Raw genomic sequence first — 19,999 nt, 5'->3', positions numbered from 1 at the left:
TAGCTTGTTATGTACGAAACTGGCTTACAAGCCTTAATGCTTAATTTATGTACCGTGAATATAGTAACAGCTAAAGTCTGCTTTTCTTTCTCATACATATGGATTTAAAGAAGGCATGCACATAATGTGGTAAGTCAGTGCAATTAAAGGGTTCTGGTCAATTAGTGACAGCTAGTTTGGCAGATCATTTCCTCCAATGCCCAAAATGAGGAGTAAATTAGCATTTAGCTTGGAGCAATGCAGCATTGTTGCCAGGTGCATCATTTTCCTGCGTACTTCTCAGGCTATGGGTTGAATTGTTGTTTTTTTTTTGATGATTTATGGCAAACAATAGATCATTAGCATTTTCTCTGTATATTACTGTTTAAATACATGAATCAGTCTTGTTAATATCCTCATATATTATCAGTTCTAATCATTTCTGTAGTAGTAGAAAATCATTTAAACACCTTATTCCTGAACTCAGGTGTTTCGCATTGTCTCTGAGCAACGTTTCGCATGGCCTCTTCTTGTCAACATGGGTTGTCCCAATGGTCTCTGTTATTTTCTCTTGTACAAATGTGTTTATGACACTGTGCAATGGACAGGCATCAAATATAGAGTGCAATACTTCCTTTATGTTTTACATATTAGTATAAAATAAATAAATAACAGATATTATTACAATTACATTTTTTTATTACAATTTAATTATTTATCACACATATATTACTATTGAATTCAAAGCACATACTATACCACACTAAATAAATAAATAAATAAATGTGTATTACTGTTACTAATGTTTATAATCCATCACTGTCAGGACTCAACCCGGACTTTTGGCCACGTGCTGTTTTTGTTTACCTTCTTCGTCACGTGTCTGCCCCTCCCTGTCTTCACACCTGATCCTTATTGTGTCATCGTGTCTTTTTATATTTAAGTGGGCCGCGTTGCCGAGTGCAGCGCGGAATCATTAGTTACGTTTCCCCTCGTCATGTCTAGTCTTTTGTTAAGTGTCTTCATTTGTATTGCTTTTGTTATCGTCTTATGTCTTTGTCTTTATTATTTATTAAACCCCTTTCCTTTGAAGCTATCCTGCTTACGGGTCTGTCTCCTTCCTCTTCCGGTTGTGACAATCACTCATTTAAAAAAAATCTAAAAAAAAAATCTAACACGTTTATATTCTTTTGTAATTTAAATTAAAAACCATTTTGCTAACCCTGATCTTTATTTGCAAATTCTACCCTACAAAATATTCCATATAAGACTTACTTCCAAACCTATGTTGGAAATCTGTGCATTAGATCAACATTAGCTTTGCACATCGCTCTATGAATGCATGTGTGTAAATGATTTGGTTTTCTCAAAACTCTTGGAGATATTTTTTGACCTATCTGTAATAGTTTGAGTCAATTGTAAGACCCTGGGACCTTAGTGACATTTCCAATTTTCCAAATGTTCTAAGAACCGTAGTTGGAAATGTGGTTTATTTGCACATTTTTATAGGAAATATTTTATTCAATATGCGGCGGTCTTTTCTCTGGAGTAAAACCAATTACCTTGGAAATATAGCTTCTTATCAGCCATATCAATGCCCCGTGATTCTGTCTGCCTGTCCTGACAGAAGCCTCAGTAATATACAAAGAACTTTTATTTATTAACAAATGTAACATTTCCTTGCTGTACTTGCATTTTCTATTAAATTCTCAGCTATCTGGCAACTCTGTAGTGGCTGTTTCTGTCATTTTGTTAAACCCTGTGCCTTGACAGTACACACTCGGTGCTGTTTTCATGATCATCTACAGCCTTTAAAAATTGCACATTGATTTCAGATGCAAAGTGAGTGCACACTGCAGCCATGTCAAGCCCTGCACTTCCTTATCTATGTACAGTACAGCTCGCTCTGTGGACCTAAAGTTTTTAAAATATTTTTTTCAAAGGAGAATGGTACCTAAGCAAAAAAAGTCTTTAGTATGAATTGAACTAAAGCAACCCAGCCTTTAAATGACTTGACCTTTGAGGTCCTGCTTTTATATCGTCAGCACTAAGCATCTATTGCAACATCTTGGGCATGACTGGCTGCTATTGATGGGTTGAATATATACCCTATATGTTTAGATTTCTTAAGAATCCATAAAGACATAAAGTCATTCCATTGACACTGCACACTGCACTTTATTTATTTACATCAATATGCACTGATTCTCCCTCGCATGTCCTCTGAACCCCTGTTTTTTGGATTATCCTATTGCCTCATGCTTTTTTTTATCTGCCATAATAATAGTAATAATAATAATAATAATACTAATAATAATAATAATAATAATAATAATAACAATTTATTTTAATTGTTATTATTATTAATAATTTAATTGTATTATTATTATTATTATTATTATTATTATTATTATTATTATTATTATTATTATTATTATTATAACAATAGTCACTATATAAGCAATCTTAGTATGTAATATTTACATACAGTATGTACATGAATTATAACAACAGTCTGATATATAATGGGTCTCACCCTCCTGCCATCTGGAAAGGTATCTAAGCATTCGGGCCCTCACAACCAGACAGTGTAAGAGTTTCTTTCCCCAAGCCATCAGACTTCTCAATACTGAACTGACATTCACATTCAGTATACATGTATGATTACAGCACCACCGATGTTCTGCACATATCTTTCACACATTCACTTTTAACTTTCTGCACATTTAATGATGCAAATAACTGCTGCTATCACATAAGCAGACATGAGCCGGTCTGCATGCTATTTTATTCATCTGTCCTGTAGGGTGTTGTATTGTCTGTCTGCACTGTCTTTTGTTTTACAACAAATTGTACACTATGTGCTTTATGTAGCTAGGCTAACATAGCCTAGCTACATACATATTACATATATTTGTACATATATTTTTCATATATATTAGATTAGATAAGAATAGATTAGATTCAACTTTATTGTCATTACACATGTACAAGTACAAGGCAACGAAATGGAGTTTAGGTCTAACCAGAGTGCAATAGCAGCAAATACAGGATAAACAGTGTTTACATGAGTTAAATAAGTTAAATAAAATGGTAATATAGGAGTAATTTACAGATGTGTATGTACTATGAACATAATATACAGATGGCTATTACTATAAACTGAAATTTATATATATATATATATATATATATATATATATATATATATATATATATATATATATATATATATATATGAAAAGCTTCTTCGCTTTTTTTAATCCAGTAGCAAGCCTCAGGCTTCATGTACAAACGATCAGCTCAAAACTCGACACTATTGCGAGTGCACAGTCACACACAGCTGGACTAATACACCCAACTGCTTGTCAAGGGAGAAGTTAGACTCACACAACATTCTCATAAAAACCCCATTTACTGTGCTGCATATGACTTTTCAAAATCACCAGAGGATACTATAACCAGCACTGAACCCTCTGAACGTTGCTGAACTCTTCCTCATAAGCACTACTGGAAGAAAGCTGCACCTTCCCTTACACACGTTCCCTCACTCATATACAATAAATCCTCTAATCGGTTCTTCGTGCCCTTTGTACGGTGAAGTTTTTGCCTTGGTCACATTGTCTAATCAATTAATTTACATTTCTTATCATAACGCATCAAAATATTTCTTATCATGAGATTATTATAAATGAACAATTAACACATTTTAAGCTTTATATTGGCCTACTGTATTAACAGAGGCAGCTAATTGTCCCTATAATTAAATAAAAGTAAAGGAAAAAAAAAAATATATATATATATATATTTTTTTTTTTTTTCCTGTCAAAATAATTATTTCAGGCTTGTTATTATATTGTAATTATTATAGCTTTCATAAGCATACACTGTGCTGGACTGCTGATCGGAAGGTCATTGGTTCGAATCCGAGAACCACCAAGTCACCACTGCAAGGCTCCTGAGCAAGGCCCTTAATTGCTCAGGTGAATAAACTGAAATTAAAAAATGTAATTCACTCTGGATAAGAGGGTCTGCCATATGCTATAAATGTACATTTCCTATAAAATACAGATTCTTTTTAAGTATATCCAAGATCCTTTCACTTTCATATATTTATAACATTTTAAATGTTTTTTTTTTTTTTGTTTTTTTTTTTAAGAACTAAATTTGGGGGTTGATTCTGCAGCCACATTGTCACTCTTTTTTTTCTATCACATTCTTGCAATTGTCAATGTTTAATCTTAAGCCTGTAATTACTGCCACACATCCAGGTCATTCAGGATCATTTAATGAGCCCAAAAATGAATCTGAAATGAAGATAAACACAAGCCCTATAGAAATCTGAATGTTCTTAAATATTAATTGTCTTCAAGTCACAAATGCTTAAAATATCATTTACATATATATGCCTATTTTGTCCCACATTTGGAAATGAAATGAACGTAACATACAAGGACAATTTCCTTCCAGGTCAGGTCTGCCTCCCCAACCCTTCTGTTGGGTCGCCCATTATCAACCCAATTTGGGTCAAGTCTACATGACCCAACCGACTGAACCCTTCAAGTGAGCTGTATAAAAATAACCTGGCAGTGCAAGTCTTCTTCAATTCCTTATATCAACTTATTGAAATTTGCCAGAACAGCAATGCTATACTCCAAGGAAGCGTCGGCTCAGAAAATAATATTGTCCGTTTCAATATTTACAGATCTGTTGCACATCAGATTCAATTTTTTTTTGTTCAAAAAGAGTGATATATTCAGGAAATAATGCAGAAAGGAATCTGCACTGGCATTAAGGGATCAGGTGTCAGCACATGAGGCTTCTCATATGGAAATATTCTTATAATACAATTCTCCAGTGCAAACAGAGTTCACAACACTATTTGTTTACTCTGTGGATTACATTGTATATATATATATATATATATATATATATATATATATATATATATATATATATATATATATATATATATATATACTGTGTTACCTTCTCTTTCCTTTAGAATCCAGTAAACAGGGTTCTGACCGTCCATCATGGATACTGATCATCACTCGTGAATCCGACTTTTTTCCGAGGATAAAAAGCTGGAGCTTATGTGACTTCCTGCATACTGATTGTAATCTACCCTGTATCTAATACAACCTTGTTGCTAACAGTCGCCTCTCGAGAGAATCCCGATAATGCAGTGTAATAAGTATTAAGATCCCACTAATCACTTGGACGCATGATAAGACTATTAATCTCGCAAAGTATGCAATGAAATACTGATGTCAAACGGCTGCCAAAGGCAAAAAAATAAATTCAGGAAATCTTTTAATGGTGAGCCAATCACAGGAGCTATAAAGTACATGCCACAAATCCATAGACGTCAAGTGTAATCGTGGTGACCGGAGGAACATTCAATATTCGTCCTCTGATGAGGGACAAGATTTATGGCGCATTGAAATAATTTTAATAATTTAAGTGCTGAAGTACATGCACAAGTCCTAACAAATCATCCATTTGCACCATGCAGAAGTCAACAAATCCGTGTCCACTTAGCAGAATGTGCTTGTTACTGCAAAGCGCAGATATGAATGATGAATAAATGTGAAAAACATTATGACAATGGTAATTTATAATAAAATATGCTAAAAAATATGCTTAAGTGATTCATAGTATTTGAATTTGACGGTATGAAATTAGCTCATGAATATGATTATGCTACCCAGTGACTGCTGAGCTGATATATTTGTAATACATTTTCCTACAAGGTTATTAAAGGTTGTTATATGTTACTTACATATAACTATATAAATTTGAGTGTGTGTGTGTGTGTGTGTGTTTGTGTATCTCAGTGTCTTGTAGCTCTCAGGAGTTATTTAATGTTATTTGCTGATTCTTGATTTCCAGTCCAGTCTCACAGAAGAATATCATCTCTGTACAGTATATCCTCTACACCTGATCAGAGGAAACAATAATTCAGGAATTTAATGACGATAAATATAAAAAGTGATTTCTTTATCCTTGAATAAGAACCACAGTTATTGGCTACTAGTGACTGCATTTACCGCTTATCTGAACTTCTCGGGTCACGGGAAGAATGTGCCTATCTCAGGGGTCATCGATCGGGCATCAAGGCAGGATACACCCTGGACGGAGTGCCAACCCATCGCAGGGCACACACACACTCTCATTCACTCACATACTATGGACAATTTTCCAGAGATGCCAATCAACCTACCATGCATGTCTTTGGACCGGGGGAGGAGACCCCCGAGGCACGGGGAGAACATGCAAACTCCACACACAAGGCGGAGGTGGGAATCGAAGCCCCAACCCTGGAGGTGTGAGGCAAACTTGCTAACCACTAAGCCACCGTTCCCCCCTATTGACAGCAAATATATCCTAATGTGTTAGACTTGTATTCACACTTGTATAACATGCTTACATAGAAAGAAGTTAACACAGTGGAGCAGAATTACGTTTAATAATTTATACAAATCGTCTAATAGTTGAATGCACCCACAAAATATACATATACTTAGAAAATCTACAAACTGGCATTTGAGGGAATTAATAGCTACATAATATAGCACTTTTGTTTTCAGAGACATTTGCCTTGAGGACATTTTTTTAAATTATAATTATGTGTTGTAAGCGAATCAGATGTGTCATGGTTATGTCAGGGACTAGTCCGGACTTCTGGCCATGTGCTACTGTTGTTGTTGTTGTCACGTGTCTGCCCCGCCTTCGTTTGCTCCTCCCTGTCTCCACACCTGATCCTATTTGTGTCATCATTGTCTTCTGTATAAATGTGAGCCACGTTGCCGATGGCAGCGTGGAATCATTAGTTACGTTTGGTTACCCTAGTTATTGTCAGTCATTGTTAAGTGTCGTCATCTGTATTGCTTTAGTTCTCGTCATTTACTGTCTTTGTCTTTATCATTTATTAAACCCCATTCATTTGAAGCTATCCTGTGCACGGGTCTGTCTCCTTCCTACCCTGGTTGTGACAGAATGATTCCACCGACAACTCGGACCCAGCAGGATAGCTTCCAGCTCGGACCAGCTTTTTTTTCTGTTGTTAAAAAATATCCCCCCTATTCTAATCGTCGTCTCCCCAGGACTGTTCCGTCAGTCTTCCTGATCGTCGTCTCCCCCGGACTGTTCCGTCAGTCTTCCTGGACCTGCCTACCTTGGTTGTGACAGGTTATGCCAATATTCTCACTTGACTACATTACCCATCAGCCTATGCATACCACATGACTGTGCATGACACCACTCTGTAAGTTCTGGTTCTTTGGTATACAATTATCATGTTCAGGTTAATTTAATGTAATTTTTTTGTTTTGTTTTTGCTTTGCCTCCATAACCTTGCCTCATGCTTTGCTATTTTTGTTTCTATTTTTAAATAAAAGTAAAATACAAGTCCACATTTGCATCCATTGCCAGTGAGAATCTTCAAACTGGGGGCACTTTTTTTAACCGAGATTTCTTGGCATTTATAAGTACATTTTAAAAGGGGTATTATTTAATTCATTAATTCTGACTATTCAAAATACCTTTCATGTTTTGTATAAATCATTCATTCATTCATTCATTCATTCATTCATTCATTCATCCATTTTCTACCGCTTATCCGAACTACCTCGGGTCACGGGGAGCCTGTGCCTATCTCAGGCGTCATCGGGCATCAAGCAAGGATACACCCTGGACGGAGTGCCAACCCATCACAGGGCACACACACACTCTCATTCACTCACACACTCACACACTACAGACAATTTTCCAGAGATGCCAATCAACCTACCATGCAGGTCTTTGGACAGGGGGAGTAAACCGGAGTACCCGGAGGAAACCCCCGAGGCACGGGGAGAACATGCAAACTCCACACACACAAGGTGGAGGCGGGAATCGAACCCCCAACCCTGGAGGTGTGAGGCGAACATGCCAACAAGCCACCGTGCCCCCTTTTGTATAAATCAATCATTGGGAAATCATTTGCCATGAATCTATAGAGCCTGATAGATTCATTATTTTGTTTAGAAATAAACCTTTACTACAAAATTCTGAATAATATACAAAAAGCTTTTGAAATGTAAGAAACAGTGTATTATGTGATAGACAAATTGGACAGTTTGGCACAATGTTACATAAAATATGTTCAACCACAAAAAAATAAAAAGTTTTTAAAAAATAAAAAAAAATAAGTAAAACATTCAAATAAAGGTTTGAGTCTTATTTTCAATTATTATTTGTTCTTATATAAGTACTATTAAATGTACTATGTTACTGTTTTTTTTATTACTAAAGAAAGAATTTGCTTATATATATATATATATATATATATATATATATATATATATATATATATATATATATATATATATATATATATATATGTATATGTATTTTTTTTTCTTAACAAACTGGTAAAGGTTGTGTTTAAAACTATAACAAAAAAGATATATACTTTTATATACTGTATTAGGACTCTTTTGGGATCTGAGCACTACTGATGTGAACTGAAATCAGGACCCTGACTTGATGTCTGGACACTGAACAAACATTATATTCAAAATATATCATTTGCATATGTTAAGGAATGGTATTCTTAATAGATTAAGAATTAAAAAAAAATTAAACACATTAATAAAAAGTGTAGTGGTAAATCATTGATATGCTAATCCATTGAAATACATGTCATTATTGAGAGATGGTAGATTATTGACTTTGTTTGGCAACAATTTTTATTTTAGAATTTCAATAATTTTGTTGGTTAATTTTTAAAGTAAAATTATAATTCGAATACTTTAAAGGTAATTCTGAATCAATATACTAAATATTCCACTTCAGTTAGGTATAACCTAGGTAGAAAATATTTTTTTTAGTATTTTTTCATATCTGTGTTATTTCTATTTATTGATGAAGTGGAAAAAAAAGTTTTTTCAAAAGTTTTTTTTTCACTTAAAGGTTTTTTTTCTTTTTTCTTTTTGTGCATTAAAGATTGTAAAGCCATTTTCTCCCTGACCCTCCCTTTTTTTTGCTCCTAAATTTTCCTCCTTTCCTCATAAATTAGCTTTTTTGGGCTGCTCTGTTGTTGCATTGTCCTTTCCGATTCTCCTTGCCATGGTTGTAGTCAAGAGCATTATTTAGAAAGGTAAAAAGTTTACAGCTTTTCCTTTTATTAACTGGTTTAATAGCTAGATTAATAGCTAGTTTTCCTTCCCATTTCAACACAGTTGTTGGGGCTCTTTGATCAAGCATTTATAAAGCAGCTAAATATTGTTCTGATTCTCTTTGTTGCTGGTATTTTTACATTGTACACTAGGAACTATGACAGTGACGACATGTATATTATAGAATAAACATAAATTGATATCATTTTTTTTCATACACATTTATTCACACACATTATTCGTTGTATAATAATTTCTACTGTATAAGAGTTCTTTACTGTACTGGATCTGTTTCTCATAATATAAACAAAAAATCCTTATATCCTAATTTACACCTAATCACCGAGATCCTGACCACGTACTTACTAAGGATGAATAAATAAACCTTGGAAATGAATAACCCAGATTCATGAAGATAGATAGATAGATAGATAGATAGATAGATAGATAGATAGATAGATAGATAGATAGATAGATAGAAGATAGATAGATAGATAGATAGATAGATAGATAGATAGATAGATAGATAGATAGATAGATAGATAGATAGATAGATAGATAGATCTGTTTAGGAGACATTATTTATTCCTTCTCATAATGAATTCATACTGAAGTCATTAAAGATTTTCATATTCTAAAACTTTTCTGTTTAGACACTGGGTATTACAAATGAAGTTAGCAATATGTATATATGCAACACCAGCAGAACGATTCTCATTCTATGTTTCATTTTATATTGTACATTATATACATCGTGACTTATTTAATAAATGTCACAAAATGTGCTTTTATTTACTCACATTTTCCAATCTGAGCTTGTTCATGATCGTCGATTGAGTTGAGGCACGTTGTTAATGTACCCAGCAAAATTTAGCATTCAGAAAAAGCTAAATGCATTAGACTTTCCTTCAATATCCAAACAGCAGTTTTTCCGCTTGAAATCGGGCCAGGCATGCCACTCACACTCATAGTGAAACAAGAGTTCATCTACAGTGCTGAGAGCATCAGACTCTCAAATTAAGCTTGAGGAGTACACATGGGGATAAATGAAAGAAAAAGAAAAATTCTAGTGGATCATTTGTTGATCACATCTGGCTTAGATAAACATCACTTCTCAGGGGTCTTAGCAATTATATGCAAAAACAGCTGTCAAACATGCTGCTTCGTTTCAACAAACATCTTCAGCGCAAACATGAAGCGACCCATAAAATGATTAACTCCAGTATGCTTTGGATGATGACACTGTATGTCATTCGTAATAAGTGTAAGTCTAGTATTCAAGCAACGCTCTGTGTTCTTCTTCTTAACACCACACAAGACCTGCTGCTTTTGAGATGCTCTGACCCAGTTACAGTACCTAGCCATCACAATTTGGCCCTTGTTAAAGACTCAGATCCTTATGCTTGCCCATTTACTTCAGTAACTGTTCACTCGCTTTCTAATATATCGCACCTCTGGACAGGTGCTACTATAACAAGATAATCAAAGTTATTCACTTCACCTGTCAGTACTTTAAGGTTATGGCTGATCAGTGTGTTATTAGGGACGTCTACTACACCTTCTAGAAGGGGGATTAAATCAAATTCTGATTCAATTGTTATTTGTCACATTCTGGCATGGAGTGAAGTGATTTTTACATGATGTTAAAAAAAATAGAGTCAAAATAAAAAGGAAAAATAGACAAAGGATCGTTGTATATATATATATATATATATATATATATATATATATATATATATATATATATATATATATAGAGAGAGAGAGAGAGAGAGAGAGAGAGAGAGAATGGCTTAATTAAATATCTTGCTTACTGAAAGCAATGAAATGAGCAGATGAGCAGTGTGTTTCTAGAAGGTTGTGTTTTCTATCAACCCAAGATGTTTGAGTTACATGGTCATACGATCACACCGCATTCACAACATGACTGGAGTAAAAAAGAGTCTCTAGCTCTTCATTACTTTAGGTGAAACTAAATTTAACATCAATAGTTTTGAAAAACTTTGCTTCCTTGTAAATTTGTTGATTTTTTTTCCCACTCATAACTTTTTTATTACATTTTATTAAAAAACAACAAAAAACAAGAAGCACTTTAAAATAAAAATGTGATGTAATAAAGGTAAATGGCAAATATTAACCATACTGTATATGCTGTTTGTATTGCTTGTAATTGGGATAAGGTAAACGTCTGTAGAGTATTTTAATATAAAATTTTTGATTGTGTTGAATTAAAAACCCCAAAATGCAGGAACCCACGAACACTGGATGAGTAACACAAATACAAACACCATACAAGGGTTAAAAAAAGAAAATAAAACAATAATCACAAAGTATATGAAAAAAAATCTATTTTTCATTTCACAACACAGGAAGTCTTCAATATCTGCAACGGGGTCATGGACATGCACTTTGAGAATAAATACATTATATAAGTAGCACCAGTCAAACATTTTTAAGGTGATATCTGAATAGAAAATCATGGACATGTATCTAAACTAAGACTACAGTATCAGATGAGACCAGAGGTAATGAGTAATTCAGCCTGTAATTTTCTCAGAGGATGGAAATAAAAAAATCATAATAGTCGATCCAGACAGGAATAAAGTCACAGAATAACTTCTGTAAAATAAGAAGTTATCTCAAGACCAAAAGTAAATTCAATCCATTTGAAATATCGATATATTTCAAGTCAGTAAATTCTGTTTTGGCCTTTCCTATCAGGGTTATGCTTAATGCCAGTGCACTAGGGGGCGTTCCAGCAGTGTATGATTTTGTATTATGTCATATGTGGTTGTGAGTTTCATGTTCACGTGTCCTTGCATCACCCTAACCTCTGCACACCTGTACCTAATGTGTCTAATTGTTTCCCGTATATATTCCTGCCGTGTTTTGTTTTCTAGCTCGGAATTCTGGTCTTCAAATTCATGTTTGTCTTTATCTGTTTTTTTCTGTTTGGTTTCTCTTTCTATTTAGTTTTCTTGTTTTGTGTTTCGGTTTCATTTCTTGTCCAGTTATGTGTTTCATGTCCTTGTTACCACTGCTATGTGTTCATAAAATGTGACTATTTACTATCCCTGCATTTGGGCCTGGCTTTTACTCGGAAAGGCACCCCATCACTGATATTTCCAAGGATTTCCCCAAGCTGATACATATTTGAGACAAGGAACATATTTGAGACAAGGAACATATAATGATCTTTAAAGAGACAATCATAGTTTTGAACATTGGAACTGTGTTAGATTGGACACATAACTTACTTCTTTATTTCTTAAATCAAAAGATGTTCAGTTTTCCTATGTCTTTTTTGTGATAATAAGATCAAGATTTCTTTCTGAATTATATATTTTATGATATTTGTACAGCTATAGCTATATATTTATTAAATAAATAACAAAGAAAAATGCTTCATGACCAAAAAAAATAAATAATTCTTTAACAAAACACAACTGACTATATAACTCATCAGTTAACCCTTTAGTGTTAACACAAACAATGATCAGTCGAGTGAAGAGACGATGATGAGCCTTGCGTTTAAATGCCAAAAGTGACTTTTGCCTCAATCTATTATAGTATCTTTTATACAGAACATCTAAATCTAGAACCTTAGAAAAAAAAGAAAAAGAAAACAGAAATAATAATAATAAAAAAAATTGTGTTAATAATCAAATAGAAAATGATGTAAAAATTAAGCTTTCTACTTCAGGAATTCTTCAGGACAGATTTCTGTTTGTTTATTTATTTATTTATTTATTTATTTGTTTGTTTGTTTATTTGTTTATTTGTGTATGTATGTTTTTTTGAAATATGACAAGTTGTATTTTTGACTGTTGATATGACAACAAAGTTTCCAGCTGACATACAGTAGTGCATGTGATAACAGGAACTTGTCCCACAACGTGTAGCAAAAATGTAATGTTTAATAAGTATGTCTTGTGATTCATTCATGTTTTTTTTTTTAATTGATGCAATATTCCAGTGACATGATAACAGTAACCGCTATCATGAAAAAACAAAACAACATTTACTTCACTTTACTTACCTGTATATCTTGTAGCGAGTAGAAAAGCCTTGGCGGTTCCTCTCCACAAAGTCAGTGTACTCCTGGGAGTGATGGAAGGGGCCCTTGTCGGAGAGGAGCCAGTCCAGGGGTCCAGCGGGGCCTTCCTCACTTAAACTGGCACATGAAGCCAGCCAGCAGTGAAGGCTGAGCGAGAGCAACAACTCCCATAAAGCCATGAGAGAGGATTCACTGGCTTCACCACTCAGCACTGGATATCAACATGGCCTCCCATCTCCTATAAAGAAAGAACAGAATTAACACACGCTTATGTGCAAACACAAACACAAACACACACAAACACAAACACAAACCCACACACACACACACACATATGGGCAATTAGCCAAAAGTTCTCCTGTGTCCTTAAGGGAATGAAAATCACTTCAAGAGATCTTGCGATCATAGAGAGAAGAAAGACGAGTCTGCTAATTGTCTGAAAATGAGAAGAATAAGGATGCACTTCAGATGCTTTCAGTAAGCTCATAAGTGTTTGCTGTTTCCTTAGGGATAAATTGAGGACTGATTAACAACAAAAATATGAAGCAATGACAACCTCTCAGACTTTACCTCTTGTGCTTTTAGGATTACATCATTACATCGCATTCAAATTCTGTCTCTTAATATGACAGTTTATGTTAAATTGTGAAAAATGACCCTGTCCATGAAAAGTTATAATCCATAGCTTTAAATATTGATGCTATAAATCAGTGCAACATCATCCATGATATCCACCCTGTATCTATTTTACTAATTTTTTTGCTCATGGCATTATATCCTTATTTTTTCTGCTGCTGTCAGTCTTTTTTTTCCTAAAGCCATAACTGAAGCAGATGTTTGAAAAAAAAAGAAAAGGAAAAAAAAAAAAGATCTCATTACTGCATTATGACAACAGTCTATGAGCTGATGTCTGGCATGTGGCCAGATGTGTGCACGACTCTCATGACTCTCACTGGTAATGGTATTTAAGAAGGTAAAAAATAAATACGTTAAATTTTCCTTCAGTAACCAAAAAGCTGATGAGATCTTCTGCACTTTGTGTAGGATGTTAGTGGTGTGTTGCCTGTGTTGCTGCTGCAGATTTGTAGCATTGTATCCGTTCTTGCTAGTTCCAAGAGCCCTGGCTACAACTCATCTGGGCTTGGCTCCCATTATCCTTCTGAGCCCAAATTTCCAGATCTCTTATTTTATTCTTAATTATATTTGCTCAGCTTTTCACCCTCTCATGTTCAAACTTAATGGTGTTATCATTATCTGCTGCATCCCTCAACAAGCATTGCTTCTCTTTCTTGTCGTAGAATAGCAAATCAGGAAGGTTTGTGAGGAATGGTACAATGGTGCCATGTCTGAACCGCCATGTCCCACATAATGGTGGTGCTCCAGGTGAGTGTTCATACAATTTTCTACATGGAATCTTTTACTTTATGTCCTCAGTATGTTCCATCTTTGCCCACCTAAAATATGATATTGTCTCCTCAGCTTCATTGCATATCCTTCCTTTGCTGTTGACCTGCTGCTTGAAGATGTTCTGTTGGTGTTACCTGGTGTTAACTGCCTGGTCCTGAGCTGCCATAGCAGGCCTTCAGACTTTTTCTTCTACCCAGAGCTGCTCAACCATGCCACACTAGCACTTATATCAACAGACAGTCTGGGAAGAACTGACCAGGATGTGGATTTTTTTTAAGCATTTAAATCTTCTCAGGTTAAATATTGATTTTAATTCTTTGCTTCACTGAAGATCTAGGTCTACAAGTCTACAGGATGTGCTGGAGAGAACTAGCTCATCATTTCTTTTGCAACTGGTATAAAGGAATAATAATAATAATAATAATAATTATTATTATTATTATTATTATTATTATTATTATTATTATTATTATTATTATTATTATTATATTTTAAATTATCTAATTATATTTGGACTACAATTTAAATAAATATATAAATAAATAAAAAAATCTGATTTTAGCAAAGGTCTACCACTGGATGCCCTTTCTGAAAAACCTTCACATCTTCCAAATCCTGACTTGGCCGAGGAATCGAACCCAGACTGCAGCAACGAGAGCCTGGTATCCTGCTGCTGTAACACCTCGGGACTTAAGTCAATACTTGTTTTTATTTTAAATCAAGAATATATATATATATATATATATATATATATATATATATATATATATATATATATATATATATATATATAGTTTTCTGTATTATCACCACATGTTGAGATCCTTTAAGTCCTCTAAGTTGGGACACAGATGTTTCAGATCCTTTAAGTCCTCTAAGTTGGGATGTGAAGCCTCCATGGATCTGACTTGTTTGTCCAGTACATAAACAGTTTTTGCACTGGCAAAGTGCATTATCCGGCTGAAAGAGTTCAATACCATTAGGGATTTCTTTTGCAGCTGTACGTTCTGCAGGTCTGGAACAATATTTAGTTAGGTGGTACAAAATAGACGATAATCGATGGTCGTGAAACACAAAAAATAATCGACAGATCAAAACATGCATTTAAATCATAAAGGAGAGAATAAAATGTTCCTCAATAATGGAAAGGTACTCACTCAGTAGCACAAGATCTCAAATTTCAAGGGAAACAAACTATATCTCTCTCTTAACTAAACGGCAGCAATGGTCTAAAAACAGCAGTGAAATTCACTTCTTTATTTCACCTCTTCATATCTGAGAGTGTTAAAAACTACAGATGCCACCAAACCAGTAGTGACCCACCAACTCACAATAAGGAAGAACAAACAAAGGACTGATTTTTATTATATTCATACTGCATCCGCTATATTATATCTTGCATGTATGTGATGTCATCTTTTTGCTTTGTATTTTTCCTGCTTTTTTTTCTCAAGTGCTTCAGTTAAAAAGTATGACTTCTTAAACTGTAGCATGTTTTAAAGAAAACAAAGGAGAAATAAAAAAAAAATAAAAAAATAAAACATCTATCAGGATGCAGTTGAGGGCACAAGTGCAGGTACTCAGTGATCTTTATTATCAAGGCAAACAAGACAAGGGTGTAATAAAAAAAAACAACAACAACAAAAAAAACAACAAGCAAGGGTCAGACGGTGAGCAAGCAGCATAAACAAGAGCAGACAAAACAAGATCAAAAACGTGAATATCAAAACGAGGTCAAACCAGACAGACTATCAGTGAATTAAACAGCCTGGTACAGACTGGTACATAGAAACATAGTGTCGAAATGCATTGGTGTGTGTGTGTGTGTGTGTGTGTCTGTGTCTCTGTGTGTGTGTGTGTGTGTGTTCAGAATGTTGTGTAGCTAATCAAGTCCAGGTGTGTGTAAATTTAATTAAAAAAAAAATTAAATATCACACGTACATAAGTATTCAGATCCTTTACTCGGTTCTTACTTGAAGCACCTCTGGCAGCAATTACAGCCTCAAGTCTTTTTGGGTGTTACGCAACAAGCTCTGCACACCTGTACTGCGGGGTCTTCTGCCATCCTTCTTAGCAAATCCTCTCAAGCACGGCCAGGTTAGATGGGAACTATGAGTGGACAGAGATTTTCAGGTTTCTCCAGAGATGTTCACTAAGGTTTAATTCAGTGCTCTGGTCTGGGCCACTCTTGGACATTCAAAGAGATGTCCCTAAGCCACTCTTGTGTAGTCTTGGCTGAGTGCTTGTGGCCCAGACTGATGTCCTGACCACCGTGGAACAGGTTTCTATTAAGAATATCTCTGCACTCTGCTCTCCATTCAGCTTTCCCTCAACCCTAAGCAGTTCAATTCAATTCAATTCAAGTTTATGTGTATAGCTCGTTTTACAACTGACATTGTCTCAAAGTGGCTTTACAGAACATAAACATAGAACAAAAGGTTGTTATAAAGAATAATATAAAGAATAATTGAATACAAAATTCAAGATTAATATTACATATATTTAAATGTTTGTATTGATCCCCAATCAGCAAGTCTGAGGCGACTCATTCAGCAGTAACAAGGAAAAACTCCCTTGAATGGAAGGAAGAAACGTTGAGAAGAACCAGACTCAAAGGGGAACCTCATCCTCATATGGGTGACACTGGAGGGTGTGATTATAAATATATGAATAAAATAAATATATATAAAAAATGTAGCTGTAAAACACTCCCACAGTCTGATGCTGCCATCACCATGCTTCTCAATCAGTAATCTGCTGAGCATTAATGTGAGAGAGTTTGGGTATTATGGTTTATAATAGCCACTAGGTAGTGGTGGCTCAAGTGGTTAAGGCTCTAGCTCATTGGTCAGAGATCAAGCCCCAGCACTGCCAAGCATAACCCTTACTGCACCAGGGGTGCTGTATCATGCCTGACCCTGTGTTCTGACACCAACCTCCAAGGTTTACTGTGCTGTAATGTATATGTGAAAATCAAATGCTTCTTCTTTGATTATAGCCACTTTTTGGAGGCCCTGCTGAATTCTGGGATGTGTAGTTGAATGAAGATTCCTTCGTCTAAACGACATTCGGAAACGAGAAACTGTAGCTCTACTAGTGCCAGCTCTATTAAAACATATCTTTTGTGTTTATTTATAACATAGTTACATTACAACTTACATTACAATTATTAAGTCACTAAGCATTTAAGCTGTTGGGTATTTGGTTTGATTCAAAGGTTTCATATTGAACTCAGCCTGGTCTCATGAGGCAGGAGCAGCTCAAAAGTTAAGGTTCTGGCTACTAATCAGAAGTTCAGGGGTTCACGTCTCAGCACTGCCAAGCTGCCACTGTTTGACCCTTGTGCAAGAGCTTTAAGCCTGTCTGCTCTAGGGGTGTTTATTCATGCCTGACCTGTACTCTGACCCCGGTCTCATAACAAGATGGAATCTTTGGGCAACAAATTCAGAGCTGTAATGCATTAGTGACATATTGTTTTCTTCTTTTATTGAACAAACAAAAAAATACTAGTTCAGCATTTAAGTTTGCTATTATTATAGCGGTTTAGTATTCACATTTTGTATGGTAGAATAAAGAAGCACTCATTTACAAGTAATTTACCTTTGGATGATTCCTTATTATACGACTTCTAAGTATAGTGAAGTATTAGAATATATTAGCAATGGAACAATAGGACAAAATATGTGACTCGTTGGGTTTTTGCTTTAAGGACATTAGTCCTACATTTCTGAACACACAAATTTAACTGTATATGTATTATGTATATATACATAATACATATACAGTTACATTTGTGTGTTCAGAAATGTATAGGCCTACGTATTATATCTTCGGGCGGAATCCTCATATCTCCAAAACCGTTATTTTTCAGGAAATTAAAAAAAAGCTGTATCTTATCTGCAATGCACAGGGTTTAGTCCGTGTTGCAGTGGATTGTCTTGCGCTAAATTCCTGTCCTCAGACGAGCACCAGAACTAGCGGGGGTCAAGATTTTTTTTTGTCTTTGAGCCCAGTGTTTTGAAGACATTTACCTCAGAAGACGTGTTGATTCTTTGCGACTCTTCTTGAGGAGAAATATGCCACAAAGCTCTCCCGCTGAGTGAAGAAGAGGTGGACAGTTGAAGTGTCCAATGGAGTCATGAGATTTGCACTCATGCTATTTTCAAGACTTTAGATTGGTTAATAATGTGTAAAAATAACAGACCCACATGGGGACTGACCAATAGCATCGATATGTATAAAAATATGAAATTGACAAAATTTGGACATGCCCGACAGCGATGATATGGCAATTATTCTATATCATGTAAACCCTTATGTAAACATTTATGGCATTTGGTCGCTAGGTCCTGTCAAACATCCCAAAAAAATATGAGCTGGTTTTTTTTTTTTTAAATATCCGGATGTCAGTTGATTAAAATAGGCAGAATGTAATATCCAGATAAGCAGATGCAGTCCAGTCTGTCAGAAAGAACACACTCCAATATGGGCTACAATGCTGCTTGTGTGATTACAGCACATTTAAAAGCTGCCCTTTTTACAGCATGACATCTAATTCTTCTGCACCAACATTGGTGCTCTTCCATGCATAATGATGAAGCACCTCCAGTGGAACCCAACAGCCACTCAGCTACCATCCCAGAATGCAGTGCTCTTCAGCGTTTTGGCATGCCATGGAAAGAGCGCTTCAACTGAGATGTACCTTTCATTCTCAATAGCCACTTGTTCTGACTTACTGTTTCTCTGGTTTGTCCCTGTTTTTTGTCCCTCTGTGCTTTTTGGCAAATTGCAGTTTAAGTTGCTCCCAAGAGTTCAGCACTGCTGTTCCATTTGAAAATAACAGCATAATGATAATAATAGTTTATTAATTTTAATTTTTGTTATTTAGGCATATTAAATGCATTGTTTTTGAAGGAAATAAGAAGGAAATAGGAAGGAAGGAAGGCAGGAAGGAAGGAAGGAAGGAAGGAAGGAAGGAAGGAAGGAAGGAAAGAAAGAAGGTAGAAAGGACAGGAAAGAAAGAAAATGCATGGGTCTGTATAACCTGCAATGTTCTACATTAATCTTTAAAACATTTCAAATGAATAATCATGAGTGAAGGATGTGAACACAGCCAGCTGACAGTAAACATGTTATAATTACTAGTGAAGAACCCTCCTTTGTGTGCCTCTTCCTTATGTGATTGGTATCTTGTTTTAATAAAAGGACGTCCAAATTAAAATCAGGGCTTTGTTGTTGGATGTTCCCTCGGGCCAGGAACAATTTTCCTTCCAGAAATTAAAGTGTATCGATTTCCAAAAGCACAGCGAAATACTTCAAATGCTTCAGAGCCGAACGAATACCCGCTAGCAATCCTGGCATCTGTGGCTTACATTTTATTTCAACTTATATG

General features: G+C 35.1%; 1 protein-coding gene across 1 annotated transcript in view; it reads right to left on the bottom strand.

The window, feature by feature from the left end:
- brinp3a.2 (bone morphogenetic protein/retinoic acid inducible neural-specific 3a, tandem duplicate 2) overlaps positions 1–19,999 on the bottom strand; it is a 68,212-nt gene that overhangs the window by 24,330 nt on the left and 23,883 nt on the right. Inside the window, exon 2 of the mRNA XM_027154476.2 lies at positions 13,183–13,438. Within this exon, the coding sequence (XP_027010277.1) occupies positions 13,183–13,379 (197 nt within the window). The 5' untranslated portion in view covers positions 13,380–13,438. The remainder of the gene's footprint in view (positions 1–13,182; positions 13,439–19,999) is intronic.

The sequence above is a fragment of the Tachysurus fulvidraco genome, chromosome 5 (assembly GCF_022655615.1).
Source record: "Tachysurus fulvidraco isolate hzauxx_2018 chromosome 5, HZAU_PFXX_2.0, whole genome shotgun sequence".
Lineage (NCBI taxonomy): Eukaryota > Metazoa > Chordata > Actinopteri > Siluriformes > Bagridae > Tachysurus > Tachysurus fulvidraco.
Note: the sequence above shows the minus strand (reverse complement) of the source record. Positions and strands in the feature narration are given on the sequence as shown.